The sequence below is a fragment of the Numida meleagris genome, chromosome 27 (genome assembly GCF_002078875.1).
Source record: "Numida meleagris isolate 19003 breed g44 Domestic line chromosome 27, NumMel1.0, whole genome shotgun sequence".
Lineage (NCBI taxonomy): Eukaryota > Metazoa > Chordata > Aves > Galliformes > Numididae > Numida > Numida meleagris.
In genome coordinates, this window is record NC_034435.1 from 2,411,537 (window position 1) to 2,429,322 (window position 17,786).

At 50.4% G+C, this 17,786-nt stretch overlaps 1 protein-coding gene across 7 annotated transcripts; it reads right to left on the bottom strand.

Annotated features, from left to right (window-relative positions):
- MIER2 (MIER family member 2) lies at nt 2,196-17,780 on the bottom strand. Of its 7 annotated transcripts, XR_002433021.1 has the most exons (14): nt 17,738-17,780; nt 13,876-13,963; nt 13,233-13,384; nt 12,361-12,546; nt 11,648-11,768; nt 10,872-10,981; nt 10,134-10,203; nt 8,551-8,717; nt 7,869-7,950; nt 7,666-7,760; nt 6,745-6,872; nt 5,949-6,085; nt 4,386-5,130; nt 2,196-3,135 (listed from the first exon to the last, which is right to left on the bottom strand). XR_002433021.1 is itself a non-coding variant. In XM_021378708.1 (13 exons), the coding sequence occupies exons 1-13, from the start codon at nt 17,744-17,746 to the stop codon at nt 4,655-4,657; spliced, it is 1,746 nt and encodes a 581-aa protein (XP_021234383.1). In that variant the 5' UTR covers nt 17,747-17,780; the 3' UTR covers nt 2,196-4,654. The 7 variants fall into 7 exon arrangements, 6 of the variants coding, with proteins under 6 accessions (XP_021234383.1, XP_021234382.1, XP_021234380.1 ...); XM_021378708.1 differs by having other exon boundaries at nt 2,196-5,130; nt 8,551-8,702; nt 12,361-12,486; XM_021378707.1 differs by having other exon boundaries at nt 2,196-5,130; nt 12,361-12,486.

Genomic DNA, 17,786 nt, shown 5'->3' on the forward strand with positions numbered 1-17,786 from the left:
GGTTCTAGTTTTATTTTTTTATTTTTTACCTCTTTATGTATATGTAGGGAATTTATAGGAAAATATGTACTTTATTGAATAAATTTTAAAAACTAAAATATATTTTATTTTAAAAAGAAAATAACGGACCTTTAACCTTACATGGCTAAAGTACTGATTATATATTTGCTGAAGCTGACTTGACGGTTATGAAAAATTGTATCAAGAGTTTTATTTTTTGACTTCAAAGCCTTCTTAATAAAGACTTTTTACTATATACGAATCCGTGTGCTGCCTGTGCTGTGTGGCTGCCTCCAATCCATTGGGTTTTGGGGCCGGCTGGGGGAGAAATGGGTTGGCGTCTATGGGGGTCCCACGTGACAGGCCCCGGGCAATGGGAGATTGGGTATTTTGGGGGCAGGAGATGTTGGTGTGTGCTCTCCTGGTGCAGAGTGATCACCATCCCCTACCTCTCCTCTCATGGGACCCCCATGGGCCATTGGGAGACAATGGCGCTCGTGGGCCACAGCACCCAATGGGCCATGGGGGAAGAATGGGCCATTGTGACCCAGAAACTGGCACCCGTGAGCAATGGGAACCCACAAGAGAGTGGCACCCATTGGCAATGAAGACCCACAAGCAGTGGTACCCATGCAACCCAGAGACAGTGGCACTCAGTGGTGGTGGCACCCATGGCAGTGGCACCCACAGTCCAAGGAGGCCCACACCAATGGGCTGTCACCCGTGGCCGGTAGAAAAGCCCTGGCTGCATGGATTTGTCGGGTCCTGGAGCTGGGGATCAGTGGAGGACCAAGCACCATAGACACAGGAGGACTGACATGGCCCAGGATCAGAGTTTTTTGTGTCACTCTGACCCTCAGCCAGGGAAGGGCAGATTGCTGGGATTTACAGGGACAATCTTGATCAGGTTTTGTGTAGAAAATAACAGGATTTTTGTTGTTGTGCAATATTCTCCTCCCTTGCTCTTTTTCCATTGTTGCTTCATCACTCAATTAGCAGCAATGTATTCCACCTTGAGGGAATTGATCTTTCCTCACTTCCTTCCAACCAACTTTGGCTGGGAATTCATATACTTTATTTATATACAACTCCTTTTATATAACATGTAATACACAACAGCGCACTATTTAATTCATGACAACACCATTTATATATGCAGTTATATTCCCTTTTTCTGCCTTCATGAACAGCAGCAGAGTAACATTTGTACTCAGTGCACTGTGTTTGCTTATCTAAAAAAAAAAAGTGTTTTGTTTTGTTTTGTTTTTTCCAGTGGCTTAAGTTATTAAGCACAGTCCTGCTGCCCTCAGGCCTCAGATGTTCGCTGCCTTCCACTAAGGATCACGGAGCCACTTCCGCGTTTACGCGCGCATGCGTGTTACTCTGTGGAGGACCGGAGACCATAGACATTGGAGGACTGACAGCACAGAGCGGTTAGAGTAAAGCTACACGGCCTTTGTGATCTCGTGCGCATGCGCATTGCGACTAGGAGGACTTATTATCATAGACACGGGAGGACTGGTGGCGTAGAGCGGCTAGAGCAGAGAAATGCCATAGCTGTGTTTCCGGGCGCATGCGCAGTACGGCCACGAGGACTAACACCCAACTCGGGTTTCCAGCGCCTCGGGAGCACCGAGGGTCTCCTCCGCACTCTGAGCCTTGGCACAGAAGATGAGAGCCGATCCGACCTGGGCGAGCACAGGGCAGCGCTCCAGGGTCTGCAGGTCCCGGGGTCTTTCCCCCGCCCGAAGCTGCCTCGGGTTTTGGAGCAGTGCTGCCCCACGGGGTCGGTAAGAGCAGACACAAGAGCTGGGGAAGGGACCAGAATTTTAGAGCCGTCAGACAAAGCAGAGCGGCTCTGTGATGAGGAACGAGGAACGGTTCCCCTTCCCGGGGTGGCATTTCTGGCTGGGCCCACTGCCCACCCCCCGGGCTCTCCCCCCGCTGCCGAGCACCCGTCAGCAGGCAGCAGTGCCCTCCACGCCCAGCAGAGGAGGGGAAATTCACCCCCTGTATCGGTGCTGTGCCCCGAGCCCTGCTTCTGGAGGACCTCGGGGCTGCGCTGACAGGTCCTGGCAGGTCAATGGAGCACTCAGGATGGGGGAACGTGATCCAGCAGGGCTCTGGGACTTCCACTCCAATGCACAGGGCTCTGACATCTCAGTCTCCAAAAACTCCCGAGACAGTTTTCCTGCTCACTTTCAAATTAGGTTTTTAATTAAATAAATAACGGCGAGGGGCCTTCAAGGCAGTATCACTTCACAGTGTAGGGCGTGAGGGTGGGAGGGGGAAGAGCCCAGCATTGGGAGCATCTCCAAGTGAATGTGCTTTGTAAGAAGGAAAAAGAAAACCCCAACAAAACCAAACCTCCTCCCCCTGTGACTCCCCTCCCCGTCCCAGCCCTCTCCACCCCTCTCCCTTAAAGTGATGTGGAAAAAAGCGCCGCACTCATGTTGACATGTTGAAAAGACCCCATGCGAATCTGTAAACAACACTGAATAATATAAATAAGAGACACTTCTGCCTCCTCCAGCCTCCCCTCTCCATTCATCGGGGCTTGAAACAAACCAAAGAAAAAATAGTTTCAGGAAAAAACTAAAAACCCTCTTGGCTGATGGAGAGGAGAAGCCATGGCCTGCCCCCCCCCCAACCCCAGCAGGGCTGCAGCTGCTCTTGCCCTGCCCCCTCCTCTCCTTCCAGCCAAGGAGCTTCCTCTCTCCCCCAGAAAGGGGGGAATCAGAGCCTGGGAAGTTCCACTATGGAGCTGGCACTTGGCTTTGCTTTCCATTTCCAGCAGCCGGGTGCAGCCAGAGACCTCCGTTTTACCATATCTGGTTTGCAGAGCAATGCCCGGTCACAAGAGCATTGTGTCAGGATCTTGGCACAGCTCGGTGCTGGCTGGGACTGAAACAACCCCCTGCCGCCACAGGGGAACAGGTCTGGGGCTCAGAAGGTGAGAGACGAGGTCTGATCCTCAGCCATCCCTTGAAGCTGTCTGGCGCTGTCTCCATGCTCCCTCCGCAGGAGTGCAACCTCACCAGGCCAGGTAAAAAGGAGGATCCAGGCTAATAGTTTTAGTCATCTTCCAAATCCACTGGCAGCAGAAGCAACTGCAGGATCACAGCCTGAAGGCTTCTACCAAAATAAGCAAAAAAATCTTAACCCAAACCCCTTCTCAAACACAGAATATGCCTGGAGGAAGAGGAAGGGAACATCTGCACCAGAGCCCTGCCTAGCAAGTCAGCAGACAGCATTCCCTACACAGAAGAAGGGAATGAGAACACGTGGATTTAAGCCAGTGACAAACCCTAAACCTGGCACGCATTTGGGACAGCGATCAGCCAGCACAGCTCCCGGCCACCACCTGCCCACCCCATCACCTCCTCAGAAGGCTAGTGGCAGTACAGACATCCCTTTGTCTCATAAAAGAGAATTTGGGGTGATGTTTTAGAACAGAGGTGGGCGGAAAGGGACAGGAATGCCCAAAGCCGCGTGCTCTCCTGCTGGGTCTCAGTGCTAGCACTGGTGCCCTACACTGGGTGCACGCGGTGGGCTCAGACAAAGTGGCAGTGAGGATGGCTGGTGCTGCTGTGGGCAATTTTCTCTGATTCCAGTGAGACACAGGGGCTGAGAGCTGTCGCCCTTCCCAGGCTGCACACGCATCCGTGCCCCATTTGGTGTCACTGCTCCAGGGAGATGCAGGCAGCTGGTGGGGACAGAGCAGGTGGCAGCTGCCCTGTACTGGCATCTTCTGCTCAGTGGTAGCTCCTGCTTTTCCGCTTTCACTTCAATTCTAGCTCCAGCCACTGTCCAAAGTGAGATTCAACTCAGAGATAACCATCCCCTTCTTCTGCAAAGGAAGGCGGGAAAGGCTTAAGCATGCACCATACCACTGCACATGGCAGCATCCCTTTCCAAGCCCTGAAGCTTCAGCCAAAGGACTGGAAGAGGTTTCACCACCGCACCTGCAGCTGGTGGCAGCATGGGCAGAGGGAAATGCAAACTGCAGGAGGCTTGAGAACAGCCCTGTGTGCACCTGCCACAACCCACAGCTCAGAGCGCAGGATAGCTGCGAGAAGGGGAGTGGGGAGAGTGGCTTCTATTGCAATGCACTACATGTGGGTGAACAGCCAGGACTCCTCACCTTCCTTTGCCATCACCATGCTCACCTCTGCTGGTAAACAGCCCTCCAGCCCAAGCAGACTGCATTCCATGCTGATTTCCTAAGCTCTTGGACCTCCAGACTGCATCCTCTGTCCCAGCCCTGAAGTGCCCGTGATACATCCCTGTTCTCAAAACATCTCTTCACTCAGCCTGTCCCACTGGGGCCAGAGGGCACTTCCCCTGTAGTGAGGGCAGGGATTTTCCCAACAGCCTGGCATTACCTGGGGTAACACACGGTCAACGAAATAGGGGGGGGGTCATGGGCCCCCCCCCCCACTCAAGCCAGCCACCAGCTTTGCATGATTGTGTCGGAACACACCGGAGAAGAAATGTGTTTGGTTTCACTGTAGCCTTGGATCAAGGAGGATGGAAAGATGGGTTCTGACCAAGAGCTCCAAACTGTCCCTACAGAACAGTGGAAGTTCCAGGATTTCACTCAGTCAGGTCCAAGTCCTTGCTGGGTCCGTGACAGGTCTGTGACTGAAGACTCTCACTGTGACAAAGGCTCTGACCGAGCCACGGGTGCTGAGCAGGCCTGATGAGCACTCAGGAAACTATTTACATCTCCGATGCCAATGAGGCCAAAATCTGTGACCGATAAGGACACTTGCGCAGGGGCCACCGCCGCCTCTGGGTCTCTGTCCAAATCCACAGGGCCAGCAATTAAAGGCAAACCCTCGTTAATGTCTGCAGGGAGAGTGAAGTCCATGGTTATCGTCTCACCAGAGCTTTGTAACGTCTCCTGCTTCTCTGCCAGTCCCGGTCCTGCTGGTGGCAAAGCAAAGAGCCCCGTGTCCGAGGGGGTGACAGTATGCCGTGTGCAGGAAGCAGAGAGGGTGCCCGAGGAGGTCTCCTCTGCGGGGTCAAAGGAACAATTCGTCTCTGAAGGAGTACTGCACTCGTAGCCCTGTCCCGATTCACTCATGCTGCCCAGGCTGCAGGCTGTGCTCTCCACGCTCAGGGGCTCTGCGTGCAGCAAAGGAGGGAAACGTAAGGGAGATGGACGCAGAGGGAGGAAGAAAGCGGGAGGGAAGCAAGTGAAATGAAAGTCAAATGAATCTGTAACATATGAAAAGCAGAATCCAGTTCAAATCCCACCCGCCCAGAACGGTTTTTGTTCGATGGCACAAATGTTTTTTTTTATTATAGCAACCATGAATCCTGCCAGCATGTACTACAGAAAGGCAAGATGCGGACAGCAGATAGGAGGCCATCAGTGTTTCTATGGAAATTAAAAGGAAATCTCAAGACTCTCCAATTCAAACCCCATCCTAAATCCCATCCCCTCGAGCACACACCCCCTGGCAGGTGTCAGCACAAAGCTCTGTGGTAGGATGGAGAGGGGAAATGAACCCAAGTCAGCCTCTCTGAATCTTCTCACGGCTCTGAAGGCAGTTTCACTGGTACAGCCTGACTTCTGGTGCCTCAAATCAGCCTCTGGAGAACACACCTGTGCACATTAACTAAAGCAGGTGCACTGGAAACAACTGCCTACTGCAGGTGCCCAAAGTCAGTGCAAATTCTCCTGCTTTGGGAATGACATAGGCCATCCTTCTGTGGGACCAACTGCAGACCAACTCTAGAAAAGTCAGTACTCATCAATGTAGAGACAGCCACGTGTCCCTTGCATGCACCCTACCCTGCGAGCACACTGACAAGATACAGGGAAAAGAGCAACTGCTGAATAATGGCAAAAGGAGAAAGGCAAAGGGGGGGGAGGGGGTCCAGCTGCTGAGTGACAGAGAGGAGCTGTCCCCGTGGCAGACAGAAGGGAAGGAAGTTACCTGTGCTCTCAATTGCTAGCTGGTCTTGGCCAAAGTGAGAGTCCAGGCAGCTGGTGGCAGAGGGAATGGGTGGGGAGCTCCGAGAGCGACTGGCGTTTTCTACCTCACCCCCATCCAAATCGTTGTCGGTGTAATCCCTGTAGGGAAAGGCAGACAGTACTGTGACTGCCCACAGACCAGAGAGATGCAGGCAGGGAAGGCTCGGATCAAAACCCACCAACAAATAAAGCAACAGGGCTGCAGGGGCCTCACGTAAAGGAATGCCCATCACTTCTCAGTCTGCAGAACCCAGTTTAGGTTCTGGCACAGAGGCAATCACAGTTAAGTCAGCGTGGATTCAACTTAAACATTTCGTTTTGACCTTTCAAAGCATTTCGGCTTCAACCTTTCAGAAGAGCATTTGCTGTAATTAACACGCAAAGTGAAGAATTTGCCTCAAAGGGGAGCGTCTGGGAAATAAATTAATTCACCTCCAAAACACCAGAAATTGAGTAATTTTGCACGTAGAAAAACCCTGTCCCGGAATTTTCATCCATCTGAATTACTTCTTGAGACCAGCCCTGACCCCAGCCCTTCTTGTGAATGCATTTTCTGGCACGAGTAGGTCCAGACCCAAGCACATAATTGCTTAACCATCCCTTCCCACACCAGCAGCGGGTTACGTTCTGAGAACAGGCTACGTGCTCCCACCCCGAAAAACCTCCTAGAGCAGACAGCACAGTCTTTACAACGGAGGTGCTTTGCAGCAGGGATCTTCACGATATTACTAATTTTAGTGTGAGAATATTCCACGCACGTGGCTCCAGGGTGGAGGACGTACTTCTTCCTTCCTAAACGAGTCTGCTGGGTGAAGTAGTCGTAGCGCTCGGACTTTTTCCACATGTAGTAATACTCCACGCACTCGCCCACCGACCGGGTGCGGACCTGAGAAGAGACCTCACAGTCAGCGTGCCAAGCATCCAGATGTGGCTCACGGAGCGAGGGCTGTTCACCCACTGCATCAGCACAGAAAGTCAAGTGCACGACGGCGATTTGTATTGCTACGGACACATCTACACTGCAGAACAGAAGCGGGTACTGAGATTTCCAAGGTGGTAATCAGCCAGAGAAGGAACTGCCCGCGGTGCACAGCTGTTCTTGCAGACCCCAGTGTGGGCTCACACACACACAGTACATTCATGCAGGACTTTCCTGCATCCTCCAGTAGCACACTTAACATCAAGAGAGCAAACCTGCATCCATTTTCACTGGCCAGAGTCAACATGCCCACAATGAATCAGCGGTAGAACTGGACTCTCCGGTTCTGCCAACTCCCAGCACAGCAGCATATGTCCTGGGGCCCAGTTCTCCCTACAACAGCATCTTTCGCTCTAGAGGACCCCAGGGGACTTTACAAAACATCCACATGCTCAACTCACTCATTCACAGAAGGTACTGCAAGGGCTGAGAGTTTGGAAAGAACTTTTGAGACTCCAGAAAGGGCTAATCAGTAATTAACTGACATCACTCATGCAGGCCAGTGTTGTTTGTGACTTCTCCCACCTGGAAAATAAGGCAGAGCAGGGCAGTGAACAGCCCATCACCTGCTAGCATGAGTCAACACAAAGCCTGGGACTGGAACTCAGCAGTCCTGAACTTCCTGCATTAGCCAAGGCTCAAAATATACTTCTGTCTCACTCCCTTTGTCTCAGTGTGATGCAGGGGTGAACATTCTTACCTTGTTTGCCTGGATAAGGTGAAAGTTTTTCCCATGGACCCTGAAGCCATGTTCAAAATTTCTACATTCTTCTTCACTCCAGGCACAAAGCTCATCTAGAGGGAAAAAAAAAAAAAAAAAGGAATTGGAGACAATGTACAGAATCTAGGAAGAACTCGATGTACCTTGACCTTTGGGGTAGAATCCAGACAGGGGGTTCTCACCTCTGATCACCTTCACATTGAACCGTAACCTCCGCAATGCCTCTTCTGCATTGAAGTTGCATTTAACCAGCTCATACAAAGCCTAGGACACAAAAGAAAGCGATTTACAGCACGTACCAGGACAACATACCACAAGCAGCCCTCCTTATGACTCCCATCTGTCCTGTAAAACTTATTTTTTTTCCCCAGGAGCCACTTTGCCACCAGCCCCAGCTTGGCCACCAGCATGGATTATTCCACTTTTCACAAACCCTAGGACTGAAAAGATGCAGTTCTACCAGCAGCCCTAGAGATTCCTGGTGTGTTTCCATGTTTCTGCACATACTGGGCTTGCTGTGAGAACCTAACCTGATTAGCTCAGGGGAAACACAACTGCTCTGAAGTTTCTTCAGAAGTTTTGCCTTCAGCTGGCTTCAAAGAGAAAGAGAATTTACAGAGGACAGATCCAAAATGATGGTCACGCTGCAAGCCCTGTCTCAGAGATTTTTGCAAAGGCAAGATGAAGAGCTTCCTAAGACTGCATCTCAGAGGCAACCTCACTAATCCAGGAAGCAGGAGGAGAGGGTCACAGGAGGGAGGCCCCGTTCTCTTTTAAGCGAACCTTGTTCAGGATCTCTGAAGGAATGTTGCACCATTATGCCAGAATTTTTTCTTTATAGCATCTCTGGCTACAAGAGTTTACCTGTTCGTTGTCTTTCACCATCTCTCCTTCTGGCAGGCTGCTGCTAGACAGCTCGTCCCACCGCCGCTTCACTGCACGGTATAGGAACTCTTCAACCTCTCTTTCAGGTAGGATGTTTGGGTCCCAAAGCAGCTGATCTTCATTTTCATAGGCTAACAGAAAAAGCACTGAAATAAGCTAATCAGAGAATCCTATTGCTTTGGAGAAACGATCAGGATGCACATGCACAGCAGAGATAGAAGGGGAGAGAAAATCTTTGCTTGGACTCCAACCTGGCACTAGAGATGTGCGAAGGTATTTTTGCTTTTCCCTCCTGATTTTGGAGGCAGATAAGCTTAACACTGCTTATACCTCCTTTGGAGCCCCAAACACTGGCTTGACTTGTTTCCAGTTCTTCACAAGGGTTGGCTGACGAGTTTTTTGTTACCATGTTCTCTGATGCTTTGATTTATTCATTTTGGCAACTCAAAAACCAGAAGTTGTAAGGTGTCTTTTCCCACATGCAGCAAACAAAAGGATGAGGAAGCAAAGGAAGCTTTGAGCTACAAACCTGGCCTAGGCTCAAGACCCTCTTGATCCTAGAAACAAAACTAAGCAGCTGCAAGGCCGTGCTAGCTTGTAATGCTCCTCTATGAGCTGCTCCATCCACATAAAATGTCAGCAGCACACTGCATCACTACGTGGTTCTTGCCCCTTTCAGGTTTCAATGCTCTTAGCCCATGAAAGCATGGCACAAAGCAATACAAACAGCTGTCTAAGTAAAATAAGCAGCCCAGAGCAAAGCAAGAAGGGAGTCTGCAACCAGAAATACAGTGATTTTATTTTCTAGACAGATAAAAACATTAGCACCCTACCTGTTTTACTCGTCCACCTGTTTCTACAGGCAAAGGAACCGACTCCTCTGCCACGTAAAATCAGGTCAGAGGAAGCACTGACAGGGCATAAAAAAATCCCTCTGTGGATCCACTGTCAGTTTCCTCTCATTTCACGCTGATGCAAACATGCAGACTACATGAAACAGGCACTAAATCCGTGGTCTTTAGTACAGAAGGCCAAGAGCACCATGAGCTTTCTTCTCTCCTTTAACTAAGTTGCTTCGAGTCTACTAGGTTACAAGAACTGGCGAGGAAATGAGTCATTTCTGAAGAGCTGCTTTTCTGTTAACTATCTTCTTCAGAAACTCAAGCTGCTGCTAGTACTGCACTAGTTAGGAGACAATCTGCACACCAGGATGTCTGCAGAGCAAATTGGGAACTGGTCAGCTCCAGGGAGCATTAATGGAAGTAACTCCTGCTACTTCAGGAAGATGCCAGAGCAGAACACATCACAGCATCTCGCTTTGGCTGCAGCTGAGACCCCTTCCTCCTAACCTGCCATCCCAAGCCAGTTTCTATTGAGCTTCTGTAGATCTGTTACTAGCCAAATCCAATAGTTTAAAGCTAGCTGGGGTATAGCTGTACATTTTGGTGTCAATACTGAGAGGTGCCAAGTTTAGAGAACAGAACTGGTGATCCACAGCCCCATCAAATTCCCAGGACAGCAGCCCTACACCCAAACCACATACACCAAGGAAGCTGCCTTACCTTTCTCACTGTGCCTGTTTAAGTGGAGGACGGGAACGGTGGCTTGGAACTGAGGTCCAATACTGATGTCCTGAAATAGCACCACAGAGAGCTGGGTAAATGGAACATGCTCCATGCAGGCACTGAGTTTCCTTCATTATTTAAGGACTGTGACACCACAAGGCCAGTGTACATCTGTAGTCCCCAGTGTCACCATTACTTCTATGGAATCCCAACTACTTTATAAGGTAATTAGAAAGACTGACAACCAGACAGATCATACTTTAGGGACATTAGGCATTGACATGGTTTTAATGTCAGATATACAGCAAATAGCTGAGGCTGGAGATAAAAGAAGTTTTGCTAAAGGCCTCCTGCAACCTTCACTACCAGGATGAATTTGGAAGCCTGCTCCTCTCTTTCGTAAGATGGCTCCCCCTCGGAAAAGCCCACTGGGAACACTGCCCAGCAGTTCACTTGTACAGGGCTGCAGAGTGCATTTTTGACTTACCAGGGCACAGCAGCACTTTGCATATGCGAAGCAGAACATAGTTTCAGACAGAGATTTCAAGATCACATTAAAGAAACGCTTGCAACCCACGTATGCCACTGCCTTCCACAAAACACAAGGCACCGAGCAAAAGGAAGTTAAAGCAAGGAAACTTGCTTGAGGAGTATCACAGTGCTTTCGTGTCATGTTTTCCTCAGGCTCTGGGACAATGCCTCAGCTCCCCTTCTGGCTGTCCTTCAGTCATTTACCTTCTTACACTCGCTAGATGGCATGGAGTCCTCCTCCGATTCCTCAGCCATGGAGGAAGCACATGGAGATGAACAGGGCTCTTTGTCTTCATCAGCAAGGAAGTTATTTGCTTTGTGGGAAAGGAAAAGATCTGTTGTTATGAAGCGGTTTATTTCTATCAACTCCATGTTCCCTCTCCTTCCCTTTATTTTCTGTCTCAAAGTCACTTTCAGCACGGTCCTCGGTGACAACTTACCCATATTTCCACTTTCCCCTTTTAAATAAGACAGTTTGCATGCTTGCCACATGGGTGGTGCCAAGCAACCTGAGGAGCTCAGACTCCTTCACTTTGCAAGGACAGCAGAAGGAACAAGATCACTTCACACTGAGCCTCTCATGAGCTCTGGCTTCACGCCTATTCTGATATTTAGGAACTGCCACAATACATCAGACCACTGGTCCTACTGAATTTGTTCACTTGTGGAGATATCAGACCCAGCACTGATCTTACAGACTGTGATTGCAACAGGTAGCAAAACAGTTCTCACTTTTTCAGTGTTGTGAGTTATGGCTAAAGACAACTCTCTCCTGATCCCAAGGGCCCACCTACACTCTATCACGTCCGACTGATGCTGGGTGACCCCACGAGCACACAGGTTTATTTGCAGCCCCCAGAAGGAATGTGGGAAAATTTATGTCAGGGAACTTAGTGACAAAGTAAAGAAACACGTCCCTGCTTCATCCTGCACGTCACATCTAAGTACAGAACAGTTATTTAGAAATTAACAACACGTACAGCCAGGCTGGTTTGGGAATAGGTCTGATGCATCGTGGGACGTGACGGATGGAGTCAGATCGTCAGCTGAAGACTGCGTCTCCTCTTCTTCCCCTGAAAGCAAATCCTTCGCTATTTGTTCCTTTTAACAACAACAAGAAAGTGAAAAATATTTTAGATTAAAGAAAATTAAATAAAAGCAAGGAAGGGGGTGGGGAGCAAGGCCTAGAGGAAAGCCCAAGGGTGGCTGCATCCACAGCTCTCCTCACCCTCCCACAGCCACAGCTTCTTCCAAGACAGAACCTCTCGTGCTCCCCATCACCCCTAGATTATTCTCCCTTGAAGCATTCATTTAAGTGTTCAGAGGAGACTGGATTCCTACAGAAGCCAGAGATACGTTAGCTAGCACCAAAGGAAGATACAAACCTTCCCTGTCTATTCACAGATTCACCTTACGAGCCAAGAGCTGTTACCAAAGTTCCATACAGAGTTGTTACAGCGTTCTTTTTAATTAAAAAGTTAACTTTCCTCCAGCCTCCTCTACGCTCTGTATGTTCATTCACATTTCTGCACCTGGTGTTTCTCACTGGGGCACCGGAACTAGGCAGACCCCTTCCCTTGGCATTACCCAAACTCCCTCTAAAAAGAGCTACCAGACACATGGAGCTCTCAGACAGCACAGCAACCTGCAGCCCAGGCCAATAGCACGCACCCAAGCTGACAGCTGCTCTTACCTTATCCAGAGTCATATCTGGGAGGTTTGGAGTAATGTCATTGCTCTCGCTGTCCTGCTCTGAAATGGGATCGGATGCCTCATAGCCATAAAGTGCAAGCAGCTCCTCAAATGGCATTTCACTGCTCTGAGCGAGAGGAGGACAAAGCTTCATCAGGCATGGAACAATCACCGAGAACAACAGCAGCTGCAGTGAACACAGAGATATGCAGAGGCAGTCAAGGCAGCTCTGCTCTTCTGGGGGCTCTGAGTGCCTTGGGTAATGCAGGGTTGTGGTGTCTTCCAGGACACCACAACCTGTCCTTCTCAAAGGTACAGGCAAACCAGGAACTTTCACCCCAAAACAATACAGTCAAAGGTATTTTTAAAATGTATTTATACTAGATTTCATGCTGGTGAAGAGATGCCAAACAGTAAAACTGTATTGACAGAGAAGAAGAGATGGAGCAAATCCCTCTATTAGTCTTGGGCCAGACCTGAAGAGCAAGAGCACACTTCGTGTTCCACTGAGGCCTCCATGGGGACTAACCACCAAAGAACCACATCCTCTCATCTCTGTGGTTCCTCTCCACCGTGGAATGGACATTGCATATGCACCCAGCAGCTGATGGCTCCTTGACCAAGGGTGTGAAGGAACAGCACGCTGTCAGTGGCTACCTGGCAGACAAAGACTCCATAACGTACTGCTGTCAGCTGCTGGAAGTCCAACTCCTTGCTATCCAAATTCAGATCTAAGACCTACTGATGGGTGGGCTTAATCACAGCACAGAGCAAGCAAGACAGTTTCCCACAAAGACCTTTGATACCAGTACTGTCAAAGAAAACAAGAAAATCTGTCAGGTAATTTCCCTTCCCCTCCCTTGCTGCCTTTACCTGAGAGGCACTGAAGCTCTTCTCCAGCTCTTCTAAAGACTTCTGTTTCTCCTGAGTATCATCTTCTTCTTCCCTTTCTTCCCGTACACCATAGTTCTGTGAGAGGATCTCTGCTAGGTTCAGTCGATGATCAGCTGAGCCCATTGACACAACTGCAGGGATCAAAAGAAGCTGGATACTAACACCACCCTGAACCCACTCTTCCATTCTTGTGCGTGTGTGCAGCCACAATAAGGCACAGGGAGAGATTAGGTAGAAAAGAGGGAGAGGGGCTGGAAACAGCTACACAAAGTCCTTCTGTGAGCACTATACTGCCAAGCCTGGTTCCCTAAACATTCATATCCCATGACTGTTTCCTGAGTATTTATATTTCCCTCTTGATGTCATAACATCTGAACGCACACTGCAGCTTTTCCTTCATTTGAGGCATTTTTAGGGTAATTACTATTCACTGGGAGAGCAGCAAACAGACATTTGTAGGAGCTTTGACATCTTTAAGGCTTATCCATCAAGTCTTATCAGAATCAACCAACAAGTTCGAAAGACGTTGGAAGGAGAAGGGGAGGAAACAGACAAACCGACCCCAGGAGCTTAGGTTCCTCTGGCAATCAGACCAACAAAGAGAAATATAATCTGTGGTTACCTGCTGCGCTCTGAAGGCCGGGCTCTCCAGGACATAGGCTGTGGGCTGGGTATGGTACCACCCTCGGGCTCTGCCTGCCCACCGAGGCCTTCAAGAAAAGAGAAAAATAGGGCTGAGACATCTCTTAAGAATGTAACACACCTCCCTCCAGCCTCTTAACCCCACTGGTTTAATTTCAAAGCAAAAGTGAATAAAACCCACGCAGGGTAGCACTGGAAATTGTGCTGTGCAAGAAGAGCTCTCGTCAGGTGTAACGAGCAGCTCTCCCAGGGCTCTGCTCCTTGGGTTCTGCACCTTCCCCTCAGTCTCTAAGTGCATGTGGTGGTGTTTCCATTTTACCTTCAGCGCTCCGCTAATTATTTATCCTCTCACCAGCCTCAGACCTCAGGTCTTTATGGTTTACACGTTCACTTCAATGATTTGATGCCTAAGCCATTACTCTAAACGCACACATCACGCTTGTTTGAACGCAGCGCTTTCGTGACCTGGGCCACTCTTTGGAGGTGCAATCAGGAACGGCCATCCACCACCACGCCGGCTTCTCCCTAAGGCCTCACTGCATTCAGGAGACTCAGAGGGGCCAGCCATGAAATTCAGAGCTGGGCAGGCAGCGAAGGAGCCTGGAAGGTGTGCATGTAGCAGGAGGTGAGGTGGGAAGAGATGGGACAGGTGGACGGTGAGAAGAGCCTCCTGCTTTCTGGCACTCGGTGCGCAGTCAGAAGTTCAGGCAGCAATACGGGCTGAGGCCTGGATAGCAATCCAGAACACCTGCAGCTCCCTGGGCTGAGGGACGTGGAAATGCTGTTCGTCGAGTTCAGCCTAGGCAGGGAGCAAGCAGGTAATTAAGCGATGCCTTTGAGCTGACTGAGAGCATCTGACGGCAGAGGGAAGCCAGAGCATCAATGCAACACAGTCATTGCTGACATCCCATCGTGATCCACAGCCACCCAGCACCTCAGCTCCCTGCTCGGGCAGGGGGAGCCAGGACATCTAGGGTGCTTCAGTGCAAGGCTCTAAAAGCTTAAAATATATATATATATATATATACAGGTTCAAATCCAAATTGATCCTCTAAAAGAAAGTACACACCAAAAAAGCCACCCCAGGCTTCAGTCTAGGAGGCAGCTGGTGTTCCCATCAAGACAGAGACCAAGAAGGAGGGAAGGCGAGGACCTGTGAAGCAGCCATGGAACTCCTGCTCCTTCCCCTGCCCAGAGCAGTGAAACGAGGATGCCTCAGTTCCAGCTGAGGTGCAGAGTGTGCGCTGCAATTCATCATCCCCGGTGTCTGATCATTAGCAACAGGGGAACTCCAGTGGAGACCACTCTGGCTGCAGGCAGAGCACACCATGAAGAAAAGAGGGGAGGCATTTATGGGCTAATGAAAGGAAAGAGTTCAGACAACCTCCATTTTGAGAGCGGTCATGCTGGGAAACTCATAACTCAGGAAAGTTCAGTGTCTCTTTGCCGGTCCTTGCTGGCATGGGACCGAGCACAAAACCCTCTTGGATAAATCCTTCCAAGCAAATAATCCCAGTTTGGTGAAAATGAGAAGGGTGTGGGCTCCACTCCCTTTTGCCTCCAGTGATCTGCAGAGCTCTCTGTCCTGAGACAATGATCCATATATCGACTGTGCCTCCTTCACACGGGGATCAATACGGAGCTGCACGCAAAGGATTCTGAAAACGAAGACTGAAACTGGCAGCAGCAGAAGAGCTGGCTTGAAAAGGTGTCAGGAACACTTCAGGAGCTATGAGCTCTCCTATTAAAGATCAGATGCTACAACAAAGAGTAACAGCCCATACATCAGTATGACAACCCAGTAACTAATCACAAGTTTATCTCCCCAAAGCACTAAGGCAGCATTAGGGCGAGTGGGAACTGGTGTGAGCTGGAAGTCACCCCGAAATGATTGGCACCGCTGAGTTTGGACCAAGAAAAGAAGAAACAAGTGGCAGAAAAAGCAAGCAGCCCCCTTTCACATCCAGATTTCAAAATGTGTAAAACTGAACAATCCTTCAAATGATTCTCTCTTGCAAAGAAGCAAGAGAACAGACAAGGCAGAGGGATAAGAGGGAAAAGAGGGTCTGGCTTAAATAGGTAAACGACGTCAGAAAGAATATTCCTGTCTACACCAACTGCTGATGCCACATGAGGTGTGGTTATTCCATGTGAAGGTGAGGAGCTGCAGTCTGACACTTCCAGTGCAAACATCAGGTAGAAGGAAGGAAACACAACAGCATTACACGCACTGGAAAGAGAGCAGGGACATCAAGGCATCGTCAAACATCCCCAGATGAAGAGTGGTTCTCAGATGAGGTACCACTGGTGTTGCCTACTGCTGGTGGCGGCTCCATCCCCACGGGAGATGACAGCAGTGGTCTCTGTTCACCTCAACAATGAACCGTGAGGTTGGAAAATGGCTCCTCCAGCCATTGGTCACTTAATTTTGGGGAAAAGAGATGGTATTCCCAGCAGCAGCTTTCCTTGCATCGCTCTCTGCTTCTCAGGCATAATCATAACCATAAAATCACTGCATGGCTTGGCCTGGAAGGGACCTCAAAGATCATCCCGTTCCAACCCCCTGCCTCTCCCAAAAGTTACGCAGACGTTCACCCATTATCCAACCTCGTTTTTGTATTTTCGGGATGTTGCCAGCACTCTGTTCTTCATCCTGGATTTGAGTTTTTGAGCACATCGGACAAAGCAAGAGTCATGTCTTTGAAAACACAGAGGAAGGGCACAGACAAAGACATTTTCCATTGCAACGTTGACCGCGATTTTCCAGAGATGGAACGTCCTTCAATATGAAGCAGCTCTTGCAAGAAAGTGAGGAAAAAATAGAGAACGTTTCTCCTCCTAGTGTCACTATTTTAATAATTAAAGTGATTTCCTGAGCTAGTTTAACACGTATTTCAAACTCAGTGAGACTCAACTTGGATTTGTTTTCTAGGAACCCCAGTGGCGGTCAGAGGAAAGCGGTATGGATAGAAACGCATTTGTGTTGTAATCTATGCATCTGAAAGAGCAAAAAATTCGCAAAAGACAAGAAGCACAGGTCACCTCCTGCACTGTCCAGAAAGCCACTGCCCAGACCTCACACTGTGGTGATGCCATAGCGGAAACTCCAAGGTCCAACCTCATCCTGTCCCCAAGGCAAAGGGATGCGTCGGCCAACGTCAAGCCAAAGCAACAGCACAAAGAGGAAAGCAGCACTCCGACGTTCCGAGGGCCATAACGAAGACGGAGCTGATCTGGGTGGGACAGGCAGAGAGCCCCAGTGTCCCAGCAGCGAGGCCTGGTACTTCGACAGAAGCCGCCGTCCCGCGACGAACAGTGGCCATCGCAGAGCTCTCATCGTTTCCACGTGCCCCCGGTCACCACGAGGCCCCGCGGTGTGAGGGAAGCACCGGGAGATGTCAGAGAGACGCCGGGATGATGGGTACGGCGTCGGCGGCAGCAGCAATGCCAATGTGACAGCACCGGGAGAGGCCACGGGGTCCCAGCCCAGCCCCCCCGGGACTCACCCCCCCCCCCACTGCCCCTTCCCATGGTTTTGCCTCCAAATCCCCCCGGAGACCCCACCAGACCAAACTCCGAGCACCTCTGCTCCGCTCTGTGCCCCCTCCCGGCCCCAGGCCCAGCCCCGCTTCTCCCCGAGCCCCTCCGCCACTCAGGCCCTCATCCCCCACCCAGCCGGGCACCAGGCCCCGCAGCTCCCCGGCCCGGAGCCGACCCCGCTCCCCGGAACCCTTCCACGGGCACCCCAGCCCGCAGGGGACCAGCCCGGCTCGAGAGCGGTGCGGAAGACGCGGTCCCATCCCGGGCCCAGCCCGGCGCGACCCCACCGGCTCCGCACTCACCTCCGCCATGGCCGGGCGCGAGCGGCGGCGGAGGTTGAGGTGGGGGGGG